General features: G+C 41.5%; 1 protein-coding gene and 1 pseudogene across 1 annotated transcript; both read left to right on the top strand.

Annotated features, from left to right (window-relative positions):
• Positions 1-504: 504 nt before the first annotated feature.
• On the top strand, positions 505-21870 carry LOC122332495 (NACHT, LRR and PYD domains-containing protein 3-like; the record flags this gene model as incomplete). Its single annotated transcript, XM_043229815.1, has 6 exons — positions 505-1086; positions 11246-11330; positions 11504-11617; positions 11741-13615; positions 18035-18211; positions 21708-21870. Coding segments are annotated over exons 2-6 (2379 nt in total), but the record flags the coding sequence as incomplete, so codon positions are not given.
• On the top strand, positions 3697-5888 carry LOC122332496 (annotated as a pseudogene).
• Positions 21871-21983: the final 113 nt, after the last annotated feature.

Raw genomic sequence — 21983 nt, 5'->3', positions numbered from 1 at the left:
ATTAATACTTATTAAATAAAAGAATACAATATTCTGTGTGGTCTCTTCTTCTTGATAAATCAGTAACACATCCCAATGTGTTTACAATACAAGGTATCACTCAAATAAACAAGGCAAACTTACAAAATTGGGAAAACGTCCCGCTTTCCTCAACAGTATCAATATTAGTACTGCACCACTGTGTATGTTGCATTTTATTTCTGAATTATGTTCAGGGTTGTTATATTTAACTTATATTTATACTTCATATAATGTTGAGTTTAATCGACAACAATGACTCTGAGAACAAAACTGAAGAAAAACTAGTACTTTATATTTGATAGAGAAAAGGCCTTAGATATTATTCAGCATTTGATCTACTGTGTGTGTATTGTATGTTTTTTTATAGTTTTTTTTTTTTTTTAATGGATCATTGCATTCAATCAAGATCCAAGCCGATACCTGCATTAAAGTCGTCATCCGGGGATTAAACCAGTCTCGAGCCCGACTCCATTGTGACGTGAAACATGAAAGTGAAAGTGATCGACTCTGGCTCCTCCTATCCTGTAGGACGTCAGCTCTCCGTTGCTATGCGACAGGAGCGGTAATCTAGAACACCTGAGGAAATCCCGAGGAGGCGTGGCTTCGAGCTTCACGCGCTTCAGTTTGGGACACAGATACAGTGGTCTGTGTTTGTTTCCACTAGCTGCTCGTGAAACGGAAGTTTAACACATTAGAAGTAAGGACGTCCTCGTATTTACTTCCGCGTTGAAAAATAAAGTGCTTAGGTGTGTGTTCGTTGAATGACCTCGTTCAAAGTACAAATCAAAGTACCGCGAGAGCGAAAGTAAAGAGAACACGGAACCGTCAGTCGATCTCGCGATACTTTGATGTTATGCACCTTGTACTTTACATGTGACGTTTACACCTGATCGTTTTTTCTGATCGAAAAGCCATCATTAACCAAATCATCATTTTAATGTTTATGCGGGGACATACATGAACATAAAGAGAAAACAAAGACATTTTGAGAAGTTGTCTAGAAACTGAACGTTTTGATCAAAGCAAGTCTTCAGCTGTGGAGCAGAAAGACACTTCCTTATTCATGTAAGTAAAGATTAAATACTGTCTTAATCATGAAACACTCATGAAACATGATCAAATATGAACAAACTTTTACAACTTTTTTATAATTGCATGTAAAAAGTGTAATAAGGTTGTGCTAAACTTACACTGTAAGAAATGTAATGAATAAATATATATATATATATATATATATATATATATATATATATATATATATATATATATATATATATTTCAATTTCAATTTCAATTTCAATTTAAAAAAACTTTATTTGTCCCCAGGGGCAATTTTAAGACATATTGAGCAGCACTATAGAATACATTTTAAATACAAATAAATACACAATACAGTTTATGAATTAATTACAAACAAAATTAACAAAATTATATATATATATATATATATATATATATATATATATATATATATATATATTGTGGGGCCTCGATGAACAGACACGAACCATAAAAGGGGAATCGCTCTAGAACCAGGTCGTAAAATCGCGCATCCTCCGCACCCCGGACCATAAAGACAATCAAGATGGTCAGCCGAGCGATGCAGAGCGCCGCAAAGTCTACCAAACACTCTCAAGGGACTGTCGCTGCAGGGAGCTCGGCCAATCCGAGAGTACCCACGTCAAGATTGGGATGATTGAAAACGCAACATCTGGTCGACAGCGCGATAACCCGTTCTGTGCACTGACCTGGGACCATTTCTACCAAGCCACCGAGTCAAAAGGTGATAAGACTCCCGCGGTGAATCAACGTGGTCAGGACAGCCTCACACTTTCAAACCCCCCAAGGAGGTTTGCTCTGTCCCAACATACATTCCTTAAAAGCGCGCCTTTTTCCTTTTCGCTTTTTCCTTTTACAATAAAGGAACTGCCAGGACACACATAAAACTACTAAACGAACAATCTAAATGCTTTCCTTTCAAACAAATAAAGGTTCATCTGTAAATAACTGCTTCATAAATGTTTTGGGATGTATGTAGGAATCGCTATATACTCTTTAAATAATCCTCTAACAGAGAGCGTTCCATAAGCGCTAGATAATGCATGTTTGATATCAAATTGAAGCTTACGATGTTTCCAATATCGTGGTGAATGAATATGTGTGTTTGTGCAATGCACAACAGTGTATTCCACTTATAAGCTTTTGATAAGGAACAGAAGTGCAGAATGTCAATTCTAACTGGGATAAAGTATGCACGAACCCGGAGTCGAAAGCAGGCGTGGACATGCCCCTTCGACCTCGGGATTGGACAACTGCCCAGGGCACGGCCCAAAACTTGCACCTCAAAACGCAGGAACAGAGCTCTCTGAGCTGAGTTGAGTTGAGAACGAGAAGAATCGGAGTCGGAGTCGAGTCGAGAAGAACTCTTCGAACCACCGGGGGGAATTGGTCGCTGCAGGAATCGCCACGGAAACAGAGAAACCGGAACTTGGAGAAGTCAGAAGACTCGAACTAGAACGACCCGATACCCTCGACTCCGGTCCGCTCCGTCACATCACTCCACGGACACTCACTGCCCTTTCCATAACCAACCCGGTTCATCCAAAGCGAACCACCAAGCTAGAGAGACTTCATTCAAACGGCCCGGGAAAGCCCGACCACGTCATCCCACGGACGAGCCTGCCCAATCAGCACGCCGGGATTTCCCCAGACACGCCGAGTGGTAAAACTACCTTTCCGTCTCTACTGAATTGGCGCAGACACATATAAGCGAGGCTAAACCTAACTTTGCTTTGTTGGTGCTCTTAGTGCGATCTCAGAACTAGCTAACAGACTTTGGACAGACATTTATCCATTTCCCTTGAAAACCCTACATATAATGGTGGAGAATCAAGGCGGGCAAGATTTGATTTTCAGTTCATAATTCATAAATTTGTGAGTCGTGATTTCGTGGTTTTTCTATTTTATCCGGAAGAATAGATTAAGACACAGAGACAGATTGCTGTTATTTCGTACCTCTATTTTGACATGCGAACACGTAAAAGTGCGTGTGATTTGTGAAGACTTTGAAAACTGCAGTAATTGTAATATTTGTCCATAGAGACAGATCCGCGTTAGAGCGCGTTGAGGGAAAAAGCAAGCGTGTTCCTTGTTTATTTTCCATAAGGCCTTTGTTGATCTATGACAGTGCGAGTTCCACTGTCATATGAATCTATTTCCTCCCTGGCAAAAGCTTAGAAGTAGCTAACTAAGTAATCCTTGGCCATTTAGTCACTGGAAGAAGTGAAACCGAGCGTAACGCAGAGAGCGTCAGAACGCGGAAGTTATATGGGAGAAGAAAATTCTTGATCAAGTGAATAAACTGTGCAGACCCGCCGCGGTCCGATGACGTCATTGTTTAATTGCAGTATATGTATGTAAAAGTGCCTCACTTTTAGCAAGTGAAGTTGTCAGTGCTAGACGAAGCTGATCGAGTTTACTCGTTGCGAAATGCGCCGCTATTTCGGGTGGGCCGAACTCGTATAATAGCGAATTGCACGTATCCATAGCAACGACGCGGAAGTCCTAGGACGCCGTTTCCGAGTTAACTTCAAAGTGCGCAAGCGCAGTCCTCCTCCAGTTCTCCAAAACAAAAAAAAAGGAGAAGAAAAGAAGGAAGGACCGCCTGTTACAGGAGAACGAAACGCCCAGCTATCCCTTCTTCCTGTTCTGTGTTGTCTTCTGTTCTCTGTCGTCCTGTGTGTGTTTACTAATTGTCTCCCCAGAAACGCCAGTTAGAAGCACACCCACCAGAGGATCACAGTTACAGAGAACCACGCCCACCTGACACCTCACATTTAGCATCAACTGACACCACACATCTACACCTCTGTCTTTCCTTGCTGTTGTCTGTTCTGCCTTGTTTGGTTGTTATTTTCTTCCAGGTCTGTGTCAGTCACGTTTCCAAATCCCCCTCGCCGCACCAAAACATGTCTCACACAGCAGACAACGTTGGTCACTGGGAAGACCTGGAAACATGGCTAAGTGTTGCAACCAGCAGCCTCCTACCCAAGGCCGCGGAAACACTAAAGCATCAGACCCAGGAACAGCTGGATGACAACCTAACAAGTCTAATGAAACAGGACCCAAGCCAAGGCTACAACAACAAAGAGCTAGCAAAGATCACCTGCTCCCTAAGTCACACCCTCATCGCTACCCTCAAACTGAGTGACAGGCACGCCGCCGATCTCTGACATGCGCACAGCGACGCATCAAACAGCTGGAACTGGAGGCTCAGGAACAACAGGAAAAGCTGGATGAGGAGAGAAAGGACCCAGAGGAGATCACCACGCTCAAAGCCTTGCTAGCAGCTTCCACACAAGAGGTGAAACAAACCAAAAGAGACTTTGACAATGCTGCCAACAACCTCCAGTACGCAGAACAGCTACTGGAGAAGGCAAAGACTGACATTAGAGACAAGGCCGGCAGAATCAAAGCCCTCGAGACTCACTTGAACCAGTCAAGGAATGAGATCAGCCGCCTAGAACAACAGCTGGACTACGTCAAAGAGGAATCCGACAGTGTCAAGGAGGAACTGACACGCCTACGACCTGCGCGCTGAGCCACCGAGGACACGAGAGGCACCAAAGTCACCCCTGCCAAGTAGGACCGGGTCTCCTGTTCTTGTACAGGCAAGTGAACAAAGGGGGAAAGAGGCGATGCTGAAACACTCACCAGCTCCCTCTGAAGAGACATACCTCGCGAGAAGGCCAAGAGAAACGGGCCCAGCCAGCCAAAGAGCATCACACGGCCTGGACCTAAAAGACCTCGACAAGATCGCCAGGAACATCGTCAAGTTCACCCCAAGTGTGCCAGGTAGTCCAGACATTCAAACCTATCTACAGGACGTCGAATTCCATCTGGAAGTAAGACCTCACGTCACTGATAAAGATAGACTCTATTTACTGCGAGCAACATCAAGCCCTGATGTACGCAGCTTCCTGGACCGGCAACCAGCCCAGACAAAGGCTGATTACCACCTGCTCCGAGAGGCTCTCATCAAGGAATTTGACGACCCCGAGTCAGAACAAGGACTAGTAGCCGCCCTGGAGATCAGACAAGGCCGTCATGAGTCTCCACAAGCCTACTACAGCCGACTCAGGAGAGCATACTTCGGAACTCGCAACGAGCCCGAAATGGAACAAGACATGAACTTTAAGACTCTCTTCCTCAGGAACCTACATCCTGGGGTAAGCCACCATCTAGGCGTGCTAGCATGTCCACGCACAATGACCATTCAGCAGCTGCGCAACTTGGCACACAAAGCCTACAGCAAACAAAAGATGGCTGCAGAGAAAGGCGCTAAAGCTCCGACGGTCCTCGACTTCAACACACAAAGTCACGGACTGCCTCTAGAGGGCACCCAACATCAAAACAGCTTCAAGCCGTCAAGAAAAGAGTGGAACGCGTCCAACAGAGAGCAAGACTTCCACGCAGGTACCAGACCCAAGCAGAGAAACGGCCGCTGGGAGGGACCACGTGAACGACAGCGCTCGCCTGGACGCCACTGGGAAAAGTCATGGGACAGTTCAAGACCGCAGGAAGGTCAGTGGGAGAGATCATGGAATCAGTCAACCTCCTTTAGAAACCAAAGGGGGAAGAGCTCCTGGGATGGCAACGGAACCTCCACGGGAAGAGCACAAACACACCCTGGAGCAACCAGCCCAAGGAATCAACGAAAGAACTTTCAAACTGAATCCACACAAGAGCAAAAGGCATCACCGTTTTTTTACTCACAAGAACTGATGAAGAGCATGATGAGAGAGTTTTTCCAGCAAACGAAGGAAGATTGGAAGTGGGAAAAGAAAGAGAAGCCGGATTCAGCCTGACTGGCAGCCGGACGAGACAGCAGCGACCACCCGACCCAACCAGACACAGAGAATAGCACTTCCTCCCCGCACACTCAAAGAACCATAATGACCATAACTTCAGATGGACGAGAAATCCTACCTGAAACCCCAGCAATCGAGTTAGCCCCTAACTCACCATATGATGCTTCAAACCACGGCATCATCCAACAAACACCTGCCGCTGAAACCACTCTGGTTCCTGAAAGTGCTGTCCTGGTCGTCTGCCACTCGTCCGAAGGACTGCAGATCAGCCCTGATATCCTCCCCATCTCATCCCAAACTCCAGTCCCTCAACTCCTGGGTGATCTCATTGAGAGAGGTATAGCAAGAAAGTTTTACCTCTCCATCATCATCGAACGCCACATCAGGGTCGAAGCCCTTCTGGACACAGGAGCTGACATCACACTAATGTCAGCAGAACTCCTCGGAAAAATCCAGGAAGGAGCAAAGACATTAAATGGCCCCCTCAAACTTCAAAGATGTGAGCTGAACCTTCAAGCATACTCCCACACGGGTCTACAACTGACACAAGTGGCCCCAATCCACCTAACTGTGGGTCCGATGAACCTCATCCACCCAGTCTACATCTCACCCCTAAAGACTTACCCACTGCTAATCGGAAAGGACCTGCTTAATCGCTTTAAGCCACTAATAGACTTTAAGCACTTGAAGTTGTGGACACAAGTCCGTGAACCTCTGCCCTTCCAGTCAGTAAACGTTCAGGAGCTGCAGTGCCAAGCCACAGACACCACTGCCCGTTTACAGACCGCCGAGGCAATGTCAAGGTCACAAGCAATTTCAAGTCCAAGCAGCAAGAACCAAGACAAAGACTTCAATGACCAAACAGATGCCCTCGCTAAAGCAGGTGCATTACATGGAGAGTCTTGGACGTTCCATTCCCACCCACCCGACCCAGCTGTGGCAGCCATCACCCGCTGCCAACACGCCACTGGCGTTGCGAACCCCACCTCCTCCCGTATCTCCATCTCACCACAGTTTGCTGCTGACGATCTCAGTACCCTTCCAGCATCGGATCCAGCACTTCAAACCATCACCGCACACATTTCTGACCCAGCTACCGCCCACGTTTCTGCCTTCGACCTAGCCACCTCCTCTGACCTCCGCCACCTGCACTCCATCAAGCACATGCTGCATCTCAAAGACGGCGTTCTCACGTATGTCCCTGAGCCACTCGCTACGCCACGGCTCGTAGTGCCTCAGAGCTAAAGGGGGATAATGTTGACATACGCCCACGATGCACCATGCGCTGGACACCATGGCGCCAAGGCCACCTATGAGACACTCAAACAGGTTGTATTCTGGCCTGGCATGCAGCAAGACGTGGCGGAATACGTGAAAGGATGCCTGGTCTGTTGCCAGTTTCAACCGGCGAATGCAAATCACCGCGCACCACTGCAAAGGAAAGGAATGGCCTTCCCATGGTCAGACCTCCAAATAGACTGGGTAGGACCCCTGCCATGGTCAACACGAGGTAACAAGTACTTCCTCAACGTGGTCTGCGAATTCACAAAGTGGATAGAGTGCCTCCCAGCTCCGAATGACACGGCAGAAACAACAGCCTACCTCTTGATGAACCATATTCTCAAAAGATTTGGAATGCCCTTGAGTGTCAATTCAGACCGAGGAACTCACTTCACCGCTGAGGTCATGCAAGAAATGTGGAAACTCCTGGGTGTGCAAGCCAAGCTGCACATAAGCCACCACCCAATCTCTTCCGGACAGGTGGAACGTGCCAACAAGACAGTGGTCAGCATGCTGAAGAAGTACGTGTCCGCCAATCAGAAGGATTGGGATGTCAAACTTCCCCTGGTACTAATGGCCATCAGGTCCACTCCTCACCGGTCCACCGGAGTACCCCATTCGAAATGATGACGGGAGGCGCATGACACTACCCTTACACCTGCTGTACCAACCGGTGACATGAACCCCGTCACTGCCTACACCACGCATCAGTACCTAGAAGAGTTGCATCAGCACCTGAGAACGACTTTCGCCTTTGCACAGCAACAACTCCAAAGCAGCGCGGAAGGTCGTAAGGCTTACTACGACAGGAAAGCCTCATATCAGGAACTTGAGGTCGGAGACAAAGTGTGGTATTACAGTTTCGCCCAACCACGGCCAAACACCTCTCATCGATTGTCAAAGAAGTTCCTACCTCACTGGACGGGACCCCACGAAATCGTAGACAAACTGTCACCTGTTGCCTACCGAATCAAAATTCGACAGGGGCGCAGCGAGCCAGCCCTGCGATGGGTACACCGGAACCAGATAAAGAGGCACCAGGGCTCCAAGAGACAAGAAAAGGGGAAGACCAAACCCACTGACACGGACCGACTAGCGCACCTCACTGATGTAATTCCCCACACACTAGGGAAACACATAGCCAGGTTTTCAAACACAACACCTACACGCTCCTTCACCGCACTGCTAGAACCAACACTCTAGTAACAAGGAGTTTCTCCACACATGTGACCATTGTTTGTTGTCCTAACCTCACTCAATGTCCTTGTGTCCCTTCTGTGTTGTCTTTTCCCTTCTCTTTCTCTCTCTGTTTCCCTTTTCCCCTCTAGGCCCTTTTTCAGGAACACCCTTAACCATTCCCTCACATCAGGTCCTGACAATAAGATTGACTCCCCATCAAGTCCATAGATTGAGCGCAAATGTCGTACCAAGTTTCTCACCCGATCTGCCCAAATTCCAAATCTCTGCACCACAGTTCAGTTAGCGATGGAAATGTTGTTTGTGGATGTCTGTTCTCTCTGTCCATTGTTCCAGTGCCCGATGACGTTCGCAACGGGAACCTCATCGCGCAAAAGGGGGATGTGGGGCCTCGATGAACAGACACGAACCATAAAAGGGGGAATCGCTCTAGAACCAGGTCGTAAAATCGCGCATCCTCCGCACCCCGGACCATAAAGGCAATCAAGATGGTCAGCCGAGCGATGCAGAGCGCTGCAAAGTCTACCAAACACTCTCAAGGGACTGTCGCTGCAGGGAGCTCGGCCAATCCGAGAGTACCCACGTCAAGATTGGGATGATTGAAAACGCAACATCTGGTCGACAGCGCAATAACCCGTTCTGTGCACTGACCTGGGACCAGTTCTACCAAGCCACCGAGTCAAAGGTGATAAGACTCGCGGTGAATCAACGTGGTCAGGACAGCCTCACACTTTCAACCCCCCCAAGGAGGTTTGCTCTGTCCCAACATACATTCCTTAAAAGCGCACCTTTTTCCTTTTCGCTTTTTCCTTTTACAATAAAGGAACTGCCAGGACACACATAAAACTACTAAACGAACAATCTAAATGCTTTCCTTTCAAACAAATAAAGGTTCATCTGTAAATAACTGCTTCATAAATGTTTTGGGATGTATGTAGGAACCGCTATATACTCTTTAAATAATCCTCTAACAGAGAGCGTTCCATAAGCGCTAGATAATGCATGTTTGATATCAAATTGAAGCTTACGATGTTTCCAATATCGTGGTGAATGAATATGTGTGTTTGTGCAATGCACAACAGTGTATTCCACTTATAAGCTTTTGATAAGGAACAGAAGTGCAGAATGTCAATTCTAACTGGGATAAAGTATGCACGAACCCGGAGTCGAAAGCAGGCGTGGACACGCCTTCGACCTCGGGATTGGACAACTGCCCAGGGCACGGCCCAAAACTTGCACCTCAAAACGCAGGAACAGAGCTCTCTGAGCTGAGTTGAGTTGAGAACGAGAAGAATCGGAGTCGGAGTCGAGTCGAGAAGAACTCTTCGGAACCACCGGGAGGAATTCGGTCGCTGCAGGAATCGCCACGGAAACAGAGAAACTTCGGAACTTGGAGAAGTCAGAAGACTCCGAACTAGAACGACCCGATACCCTCGACTCCGGTCCGCTCCGTCACATCACTCCACGGACACTCACTGCCCTTTCCATAACCAACCCGGTTCATCCAAAGCGAACCACCAAGCTAGAGAGACTTCATTCAAACGGCCCGGGAAAGCCCGACCACGTCATCCCACGGACGAGCCTGCCCAGGGATTTCCCCAGACACGCCGAGTGGTAAAACTACCTTTCCGTCTCTACTGAATTGGCGCAGACACATATAAGCGAGGCTAAACCTAACTTTGCTTTGTTGGTGCTCTTAGTGCGATCTCAGAACTAGCTAACAGACTTTGGACAGACAATTATCCATTTACTTTCCAACCCGTGAATGTGTGTATGAATGCATGTGTGTGTGTGTGTGTGTGTGTGTTTATGTTTAGTCTTCTCAGTGTAGTCTTGTCAAATAGTAGGTACTGTTTAATAAATTGTGTTTCATTATTACGAATTCTTGTTTGTGTGTTATGTAACTGGAAAGTCAAACTCATGCCCAGATCCGTTGTTACCTGCTCGAGGTAAAGCGAAGATCAGATAAACGAGTAAACAAGTCCAATTGATTTATTTTGCTGATCACAGAGTAAATTCATATTGGTAACATACATTTAAATTGCCCTAAAACGCTGGACGTATTAGGTGATTTAAAGGTATACTTGAATTGCATACCAACGTGAATCTTTTCAGATTCAATTCCCCAAACTTGAATTGAGAGCTGATTCAAATGACAATTCATAATTATCATAATTAAAATTAGGTGTGAAAACCCTACAATATATATATATATATATATATATATATATATATATATATATATATATATATATATATATATATATACTATATATATATATATATATATATATATATATATATATATATATATATATACTGTATATATATATATATATATATATATATATATATATATATATACTGTATATATATATATATATTACTTGTGCATTCTCACTTCTTTTTTATTTAATATCAGGTTATTATATAATCTTGAGCCAGATTCACTTCTACATTTATTAATAGATAAACTCATATCATTGTAACACTGACTTTTCTTAGTTTGCGACGTTGTAAAATTCATAATTATCTAATGGAAATTTCATTTGTATAAATCAAAGCTAACAGCCATCAAACTCAGAGTTTTAGTATATTTTTATATTAAATACGATCAAGCTGAAATTAACTATTAATAATCATTATTGACATAACTAGTGAATCACAGCAATTTAATCACCGTCGTCTGAATATGAGATGAACGACATGAGAATAATAGAAAAGTGATTTGTTAATGTTATTTCATTTCAGAGAGACATACCAATTGATTCTTTATAAAACAGAACAACTTAAATGTTTAATAAAATGACTTATAACAATATGAACTGTTTATTTAGTTACTGTAGTTTTTGTGATTGTTTGTTATTTCCATTTAGAGTCAGTGTTGAAGATCAAACTGTTCAGATCCATCATGAATGAAACACAAACATCTCGAGATGAAGAGTATTCTCCAGCCTGCAGGTACTTTGAGGAACACAATAAAGCTTTTCTCTTATAGAAATAAAACCATGAACATTTACAAGTTTATTTATTATAATTTATTTTATATACAAATATTTTTAAGTATAATAAAATGATCTTGTAATATATTAAGATGATTCTGATTATAAAGTATAACATCTGTTCTGTTTCAGCTCAGTTCATCAGAAGAGATCAGAAGCAGAGCCCAGCTGTGTGTCTATGAAGAGTGACTGGTCTATGGATCGGCCAATAGAGTTTAAGAGTGAAGATTCACAGCCTGGACTCAGGTATGACAATTATATGATGTTTTGATTTACAATTTATATTATCATATTTTATTAAATTTAAGTCAATAGTTTTTGTACATACACTGTATGAAATGTTGAATATCTCTCTTTTTTCTGTTTTAGTTCAGTTCATCAGAAAAGATCAGAAGAAGAGTCCAGCTGTGTGTCTATGAAGAGAGAGACATCTGTGATTCAGTCTTTAGATTTTAAGAGAAGAGTCCTCGACAAACTTAGATCAAATCTGCTGAAGAAGTTTGAGTGTCTGTGTGAGGGAACAGCGACGCAGAGAAACCCAACACTGCTGAATGAGATCTACACAGAGCTCTACATCACAGAGAGTGAGAGAGGAGAGATCAATAATGAGCATGAGGTGAGACAGATTGAGACACAATCCAGGAGAGAAGCAACAGAGGACACAGCCATCAAATGCAGTGACATCTTCAGACCTTTACCTGGACAAGACAAAGACATCAGAACTGTGCTGACAAAGGGAGTCGCTGGCATTGGAAAAACAGTCTCTGTGCAGAAGTTCATCCTGGACTGGGCCGAAGGGAAAGAGAATCAGGACGTCCAGCTCATATTTCCACTTCCTTTCAGAGAAATCAACTTGATGAAGGACAAAACACTCAGTCTTTTAGATCTTCTTAACGACTTTTTCCCTGAAACTAAAGAAATGGAAATATCCAGCGATGAATATAAAGTGTTGTTCATCTTTGATGGTCTGGACGAGTGTCGTCTGTCTCTGGACTTCAAGAGCAAAGTGAAACTGCGTAATATATCTGAGTCAGCCTCAGTGGATGTGCTGCTGATGAACCTGATTGTGGGGAATCTGCTTCCCTCTGCTCTCATCTGGATCACCTCCAGACCAGCAGCAACTGATCTTGTCCCCTCTGAGTGCGTCCATCGAGTGACAGAGGTACGAGGCTTCAATGAGCCACAGAAGGAGGAATACTTCAGGAAGAGGATCAGTGATCAGAGTCTGGCCGACAGGATCATCTCACACCTGAAGTCCTCCAGGAGCCTCTTCATCATGTGTCACATCCCAGTCTTCTGCTGGATCTCAGCCACTGTTCTTGAGAAGATCTTGAGTCGAGCAGAGACTGGAGAGATTCCTAAGACTCTCACTCAAATGTACACACACTTCCTGATCCTTCAGACCAACATCAAACATGAGAAAGACTATGAGAAGAATGTGACAGATGAAAACATGATCCTCAAACTGGGGAAACTGGCTTTCCAGCAGCTAGTGAAAGGAAACCTGATCTTCTATGATGAAGACCTGAGAGAGTGTGGTATTGATGAGACAGAAGCATCAGTTTATTCAGGACTGTGCACTCAGATCTTCAGAGAGGAGCTGGGCTTGTTTCAGGGGAAAGTCTTCTGCTTCATTCATCTGAGCCTTCAGGAACATCTAGCAGCTCTATATGTGCATCTCTCTTCTACAAACAAGAAGAGAAATGTTTTCAACCAAACCAAACACAGTCTATTGTCCAAGATATTTTACCAGAATAAATATAATTCACTATCTGAGCTGCATCAGAGAGCTGTGAACGAGGCTCTAAAGAGTAAGAATGGACACCTGGATCTTTTCCTGCGGTTTCTTCTGGGTCTCTCAGTGGAGTCCAATCAGACTCTCTTAAGAAAACTACTGACACAGACAGGAAGCTGCTCCTACAACAAAGAGGAAACAGTTCAGTTCATCAAACAGAAGATCAGGGAGAATCAGAGAAATTCAGAGAAATCCATCAATCTGTTCCATTGTCTGAATGAACTGGGTGATGATTCACTGATGCAGGAGATCCAGGGTTATCTGAAATCTGGAAAAATAAGAGAAACCAAACTCTCCTCTTCACAGTGGTCAGCTCTGATTTATGTGTTGCTGACATCAGAGCAGAAGATGGATGTTTTTGATCTAAAACAGTTTATTGGGAAACGAGATACAGGAGATAAAGTTCTTCAGTATCTGTTACCTGTGGTTAAAGAATCCAGATCAGTTCGGTAAGTAACACTGAAGATCAATACACTTTAAAAACATGTTCATGATATAGCTTGTTTTTACTAAAATTAATGTGAATGATCACATTTCTGGCAGTGAACAGGAGAGTTTTGGGAGACTCACTAAACCAGTCGATGAGGTCTTTGTGTGATCTGTGTAACAGTTCCTCCAGAATTTCGCAGCACTTTTTCAGATTTCTTTTTCTTCAACATTTATGCCAATATTTGTGCCATTTATTGTGGTGTTTTGCAGGAAAAATATAACATTCATCTGAAAATATATCAACATTCTTCTAACATAAAAAGAGATGACTAAAAATTAGAAACTAATATTATCAACAAATTATCAACATTTAACTTCACGTAACTCTTTAATATTAAATATATACTTTTTATTTTTTTAAGTACTCAATATTTGTTTTATTTTAATCTGTCTTTAGCATTTTAACAGAGCAGTAGATATTTAGCAATTTTAGAGCATGCATTAAGTAACTAATGCAAACAATGTATTAATGATAAACAGCCAAGTAATTATTTCAAATTGCATAAACAGTTTATCAACAGAATGCCAGCAGTGCATGATAAAGAAAGAAAAATGCAACCAATGCATTAACTTTTGCAATCAGACTTCAGGACCAAGTATAAACACACAACCATTCAAGATTCAAGATTTTATTTGTCCCATACAATTTGTAGAAGTACAACTTGTAGTGAAATGTTATTCTGGTAAATTCCAAGACTGTGCAGAGGAGAAAGAAAGAAATGTATTTAAATGTTGAATGTAAAATAAATACTTACAACAACAAATACATCAAAATAACAATATATAATGACAATAAAATAAAGTGTAAAATATATGTATGTACATGTCAGAGAAATATGTCACCCCAAAAATCTTAAAGTATTGGACATGTCAAAGAGTCTTCTGCAGATTTACATCGGTCACAAATAGGAGAAATGGCAGGAAAAAATCTGTGCAGTTCTAATTTTGAATAATGCACTCTATGCATCATTTTAAACTGAATTAATTGATGTCTAGAATAAATAGAACAAGATCAAATCCTGCTGAGGCCCTCCTCCCAAAGAGTCAATTCGATTTTAAATCACTAGAAGTTAAGTGTCCCCAACCAAGCAAGCCAGAGGCGACAATTCAATTCAATTCAATTCAAGTTTATTTGTATAGCGCTTTTTACAATGGCTATTGTTCCAAAGCAGCTTCACAAAAGCAAATTATTACATAACAAAAGCAAATCATTCCACAGACAAAAGCAAGTCACTACACAACAGGATGCGTTACAAAACAGCAGGATGAATTACAATGCAGAAAGTTCAAGATAGAATTAGTCCAGACAGAAGGTTGAGTTTTCCTCGACGTCATCGCTGGAAGGTCATCTCCTCACTGGGTCCACTGGAGAGGCTCGGTAACTAGATGCCTTGGGATGTACATCCCGAGGTGGAGACAAAAGGATAATTAGAGTAGCGGCCATTCATACTATTGGGAATCACAATGTACTGTAGCATAGGTTTATGTTAATCTTTACGAGTATGCTTTGCTAAAAAGATATGTCTTTAGCCTAGACTTAAACTGAGAGAGTGTGTCTGATCCCCGAACATTTGCAGGAAGGTTATTCCAGAGTTTGGGTGCCAAATGTGAAAACGTTTCGACCACCTTTAGTAGACTTTGCTATCGAGGAACTACCAGGAGCCCTGAGTTTTGAGATCTTAAAGAGCGTGACGGGTTGTAGCTTGACAGAAGGCTGGTCAGATAAATGGGGGCTAAACCATTTAGAGCCTTGTAGGTCAGTAACAGTACTTTATAATCAATTCGGAAATGAACAGGCAGCCAGTGCAGGGAGGATAAAACTGGGGTTATGTGATCATATTTCCTTGTCCTGGTAAGAACTCGAGCGGCTGCGTTCTGCACTAACTGAAGCTTGTTTATTGAAGATGCTGGACAACCAGCGAGCAGCGCATTACAGTAATCCAGTCTAGATGTCATGACAGCGGCAAGGAAACAAAACCCCATGCATACAGAATGGAGAAAAAAAAAACCTTGGGTGAAACCAGACTCAGTTGGGGTCAGTTCTCCTCTGACCGGACGCCCAGCACTTAACTTCCAAACTTTTAAACGCAGCTGTGTCAGATAGTGTAAATGACTTAGTGTGTGTGTGTATGTGTGTGTGCATCAGGATCTGGTGATCTGTCGACGGGCGCATCTAGGTTTTCTGGTCTAATGAACATAATCTGTTTGCTGATCCACCATCTAGTCTGGTTACAAACTGTGAAAACAGATTGAGAAAGAGACAGGACTAATATTAGCGTAGATGCCATTCTTTTTACGATGTCACAAGTACATTGTATTGTAGGAGTAGTGTTCCCGGTTCCAGCAAATCTAAGTAATGCAGCCTAAAAATCCTTTAACGGATTTGAATAATAAAAGGCGTGTTGGTGTGTTATGTGTAGGCTAAGTTAAAAAGATGTGTCTTTAATCTAGATTTAAACTGGCAGAGTGTGTCTGCTTCCCGAACAGAGTTAGGGAGATTGTTCCAGAGTTTAGGTGCTAGATAGGAAGAGGATCTGGCGCCCACAGTTGATTTTGATATTCTAGGTATTATCAAATGGCCAGAGTTTTGAGAATGCAGCGGACGTGCAGGACTATAATGTGATAAGAGCTCGCTCAAGTATTGAGGAGCTAAACCATTCAGGGCTTTATAGGTAATTAATAAGATTTTAAAATCTATCCGATGATACCGGGCTAATATGATCATACTTCCTAGTTCTAGTAAGGACTCTGGCTGCTGCGTTTTGGACTAGTTGAAGTTTGTTTATTAAGCGTGCAGAACATCCACCCAATAAAGCATTACAATAATCTAACCTCGAGGTCATAAACGCATGAATTAATATTTCTGTATTAGAGGTTGAAAGCATAGGTCGTAATTTAGATATATTTTTAAGATGGAAAAACGCAGTTTTACAGATGTTAGAAACATGATTTTCGAAGAAAAAATCAACCCGACCAACCCAGCTGCATTTGAGCATCTTCTCTTTGGTGGGCCTAATATGTGTCTCTTGTAAGTACATAACATTGGCAGATAGTGATTTTAAATGTGACAATACTTTAACTCGTTTAAGCACATGACCCAGGCTACGCACATTCCAGCTGGTAAAGACCACTGCCTCTTGAAGGTAAATTAGGATTCATACAAAGGTTGAAAATGAAAGATATACACCCTTTGAAAACAAGCATGGAAAGTGCTTATAATAATAAATAATAATAAAAAAAAGAACTTGCACAAAAAGAGAACCAAGAACATTACCCTCCTACCCCCGCCCCACTTTCCCAAACAAAGCGAGAATACACACCCCTGAGATTCACTGAGGGATTGCGGATCATCTGAACAGTAAACTACAGCTTAAGAGAAAAGCCCAGAAGCTCTCTCTCCAATCAATCAATCAATCAATCATTTTTATTTATATAGCGCTTTTAACAACACAGGTTGCATCAAAGAACTGTACAGTATAATGTACAGGGATGTATAATGATGAGAGTGAATCACATGAACACATATCATAAACAACAAAAAACAGTCAAACTAATGCGTCACTCTAAGCGACTGCTGAGTAGGAGTCACGTACCACTGCATATACTGTATATGAGTTATATTTAAGACAGCACCCCAGTGAGTGTCTCACGGTCTTGAGGAAAACACCTTGTCAGTAGTGCCGTGGGTGAAGCGTAGTTTCTCCGGGTAGGTGATCCTTAAACTGGCACTCTGTAGATGCTTCCGAACATCCCTAATTTCAGCCGGAAAATCTGGAAAGATGTGTATTGGTCTGCCCTCGTAGTGAAAAGGAAACTGTTGAAGAACCAGTTGAAGTATTTTTTCTTCTTTGGAAAGTGATGAATCCATAAATTGTTTTATGACAAAGGGCTTCATTCTCTGACTGTATTTTCGCACACTTCTGCTCAATGTGACAGAGCAGACGGTCAAAATCTGCAGTAGCATTTACAACCTCAATTGATTCTATCCCAGAGCCTCAAAAAAGATGCCTGAGTGGACACCAAAGATGCTTCCACAAAAAACTAATCAGTCTGTCATCGTTTTGCTCATATTCTTTAATGTCAAAAGAATACTGCTAGATTCAGACTCGAAACCAGACTCAGAGACAGATGAGGCCTGTTCTGCCATCTCCAGTGGTGACTGAGCAGGAGGATCATTCAATGGTTCACCATTTCGGTGTTAGGTTTTGTCATTGTATAGTCCTTTACTAATCAAAGTTATGTAAAGATACAAGTGAAACCCAGAGTAATCACAGTAGTGACCGAAAAATATAAAATATATAGAGGAGCTTCGCTAAAACACGACTACTCCATTCAGTACTTTTTGTTCAATCTAATAGTTTGTCTTGTTCTTTACTCAGGCTATGTGGATGCAATCTCACTGCTCAGTCTTGTAAAAGTTTATCTTCAGTTTTACAATCCTCAAACTCAAACATCCTGAGAGAGCTGGACCTGAGTAACAATGACCTGCAGGATTCTGGAGTGAAGCTGCTCTCTGAAGGACTGAAGAGTCCAAACTGTCATCTGGAGATTCTGAGGTAAAGGCTTTCAATGAAAAAATAAGAAAAATGTGTTTATCAAATTGAAAAGCTTGCAATGTTGTTTTAATGTAATGATCTAGTCTGGCTCTATATTTACTTATATGTGATCCTGGACCAAAAGGAAAACAGTTGTAAGGGTCAAGTTTTCAAAATGAAGATTATTACATAATCTTAAAGCTGAATAAAGCATTCATATGTTTATTTTTGATGGTTTATTAGGATGACAAATATTTCCAAGAGAGACTTCCAAGAGTCTCTCCAAGAGACAAATATCTGCAAATCTTAGGTTCCAAAAAATCAAAATCAAAAAAGAAAATCACCTTTATAGTTTTATAAACGTTCTTAGCAATGCTTATTACGAATCAAAAACTATGTGTAGCCCTCTCCCGCTGTACGGCTCAGATAATGACTAGGGAAAATTTTAAATCAAATGAAAACAAAAAAAAATGTCTAGGCGAGAGTTACATCTAAATTACTCTGTGAATAGTGATTCACAAATTAACTCAAGAAATAAACATTCAAATACCACTCGGGTCTCAGATATCAGTATGAAATGTCAGACGTATGATAACTATAACCTGTATGACTTTTTTAAACTTGAGAAACACTTAACACACACACTTAAAGATGATTAATAAATGTGACTTCATTTTTCTCAGGAGCTTTTGTTTAATCACATGAGTGAGCAAGTCATTCAATTCACACAGTTTCAACAATATTTGGAAAACACAAAATAAAATATAAAAATAACCCAAAGTTCCTGTAAAACTCAATATTACCCAGCTGGGATTTTCAGTTCACCGTTGGCGCGCTAGTTGGAGCTCTTGTGATGAAACAACTGTAACACATTACTCATGAATCCAGGGAACTAGATTTCACTCATGGAATAATAATCGCGGACCCTTGATGAATGATGAGATGAAACGCACAGCCTCCATGACGACATCCTCGATGACGTTGCGCGAATCCAATGAACTTCTCCCTCCTCGAACATGCCAAACGAACTCCACGAAGATCCTCCTCCACCTCGCGACCCTGACTCGACGATCTCTCAGTCTCCTGAAAGACGACTCTGTAGTCTTCCCTAGCCGAAGCAGAACTCACGCGAGGCTGGGGTGTAGATGCGGCCTGCGCAAACTTTCTTCAGCACGAGCAGCGGCGTGATGTGTGATGCGTCTTCACTTAATATAGTCACAGAAACGTTTCTACACTTAGACCGTCACTGAAAATGTATATTAATGTAATGCAATGAGCTTCTTTCGCTCACACACTTTTCTTTACACCACGTTTCTCTGACTCTCAATCAAAAACCCGCGTAGCACGCACCACGTTCTTCTTTTTACCCCGCTCCTTGAACTTAAGGGGTCAAAATCCTTCGTTCTCATAGGACAAGATAATATTAGCAGAAAATACAACAAAATTAAAGTCCTTGTTTTAGTTCTCTGTATTACATACTGTTTACACTCTTTTAGAGAAATCTTAAAGGAACATATATAAAACAAACAAAACAAAAAAAAAAACAAATCAGCATAAAACATATTGTAACCAAACAAATTTCTCTTTTATCCCTCTTTTAAACAAACAATGAATTTAACAACCCAAACATTTGTGTAGGGCTCTACATATGTAACAAATTAGCTGAAAAAGGGTGAATATTTATAATTAATTATAGCTTGGTAATAATTAATAATAAATATTTGGATTCAATCTTAGTATTAATTGTAGAAGAACGTTCCAATTATTTCATCTGTTTGTCCACCGAGCAGACAATATATTTATTTATCAATTCTAGCAAAGGTTAGTTTCCAGGGCAAGGAAGAATAGTTTTCTTACCCTGCAGTATTAGCAGTAATTTAGCATGTAGCAAGGGTCAACATTCAGTGACTTCAAATTGTGAGCACCACCCAGAGACAGTTGATTGTGAATATAAGGGATTTAATATCTATAGATAACAGACAACAACTTAAAACACATATAAATAGGAAAAATGAAAGTAAGGAAGAGAGAGAGGGGAGCCAAAAATGGCAGTATTACCCATCAGTTAACCACAACCTAGTGAGAATCATCAAAGAATTAAAATTCACCTTAAAATGGGCTCAAACTTAAAAACACGCATCCAGCTAGTTATAAGAGTTACTTGCATTAGTTTTTGTTGCTGCAAAATAACTTTTTTAGGTGTGAGCTGCACATTTTACTCTGGTTCCTCTTGAAGGAAAGCCCATAGTGAGATGACAAAGTTATTTGAAGGTAACTACCAGAAGGTTGGAATCAAGAGTTGAATCTGTAGAGTATCCGTCTGAAAGAAAACTGGTGTGATGCACTTCATGATTCTATGAGGTAAATCATCATTTGAGGGAAAACGAGAGAATCATTTTGATACCAAGAAAGAACCTTCTAGGAGATATCAAAATAGAGATACACTCATAGACATGAATATAAGCATTTAGAGTCTAACTAAAGCAAATAAAGAGTGGTAACTAGTCTAATGAGTCTTTACTTAAGATCCTAATGATTTTTGGCATGAAAGAAAAATGTACAATTTTGACCCATACAGTCTATATGACAGTTCTATAAAAAATCATTTTAATTACATTTAATTTTGTACAGAGAATAGTATTTTATTCAGACCCACCTCTATTTCCTTTTTATCCTGTTTTATCAGTTTGAGTTTTGTAAGGGTCCACCTACCGGCCGGAATCCAGAGGCTGGTTGAAGGCTGGATGTGTTTAGACTCTTTCTAGCGCTTCTGCAAAATCACTTACATCAATTAATCTTTCATTTCCCTAATTTCAGTTCTGACGTTATATAATTTGATCTGACTCCAATTTTCGTGATTTTGGCTATATTAATTTTAATGTTACTGCTGATCCCTCTAGGTTTGATGATTGAATCCGAATCATTAATTAACTATAATACTTCCTACTTTCGACTTTTCGTTAGTTAGGAGTCTTAGAGACCTTGTTTGGCCAGAACAGACTCACGACACATCTGGGCTAGTCCAGGTCTTAGTCAGAGGCTACCCCGTAGATTGCTTACCTCAATGCAGCCATTTTCTCAATAGACTCAAAAAGAGTAATTTTTTATGCGTTCCCTAAGTAATAGCATGCTAAGCCAGTTTGGTGGCCAGAAGTCAAGATCTCAAAATCGTGCCCCCGGCTCCATCCATTGATCATTGATCTGACTCACCCTAGCACGCCAACAATGCAGAAAACCTCGGAAGTCACTAACCTACTAGAAAAGTTATTTCAGACTAAGTAAATCAAGCTTTACTTTTATTTAGCCAGGCAGTACTGTTTTCCAATTCATGAAATTTCATAACATTTACACAGCATTTACTGATCAGCAGTAAACCTGCTGCAGTTGGATCCATTCTTCCTTTAACTGTTTTTTTTTTATTTATACAGAACTGAATTACTGAAACTGGCATTTAAAATCTAAAGGAAGGCTGTTTATTTTCTTTTCAATCTAATTGTTTGTCTTGTTCTTTACTCAGGTTATGTGGATGCAATCTCACTGCTCAGTCTTGTGAAAGTTTGTCTTCAGTTTTACAATCCTCAAACTCAAACATCCTGAGAGAGCTGGACCTGAGTAACAATGACCTGCAGGATTCAGGAGTGAAGCTGCTCTCTGAAGGACTGAAGAGTCCAAACTGTCATCTGGAGATTCTGAGGTAAAGGCTTTCAATGAAACAAATAAGAAAAATGTGTTTATCAAATTGAAATGCTTGAGTCATTTTAATATTAGCTCTATATTTCTTTATATGTGACCC

The sequence above is a fragment of the Puntigrus tetrazona genome, unplaced genomic scaffold, assembly GCF_018831695.1.
Source record: "Puntigrus tetrazona isolate hp1 unplaced genomic scaffold, ASM1883169v1 S000000095, whole genome shotgun sequence".
NCBI lineage: Eukaryota > Metazoa > Chordata > Actinopteri > Cypriniformes > Cyprinidae > Puntigrus > Puntigrus tetrazona.
The sequence above is the reverse complement of the archived record's forward strand: the minus strand, read 5'-3'. Positions and strand labels throughout refer to the sequence as shown.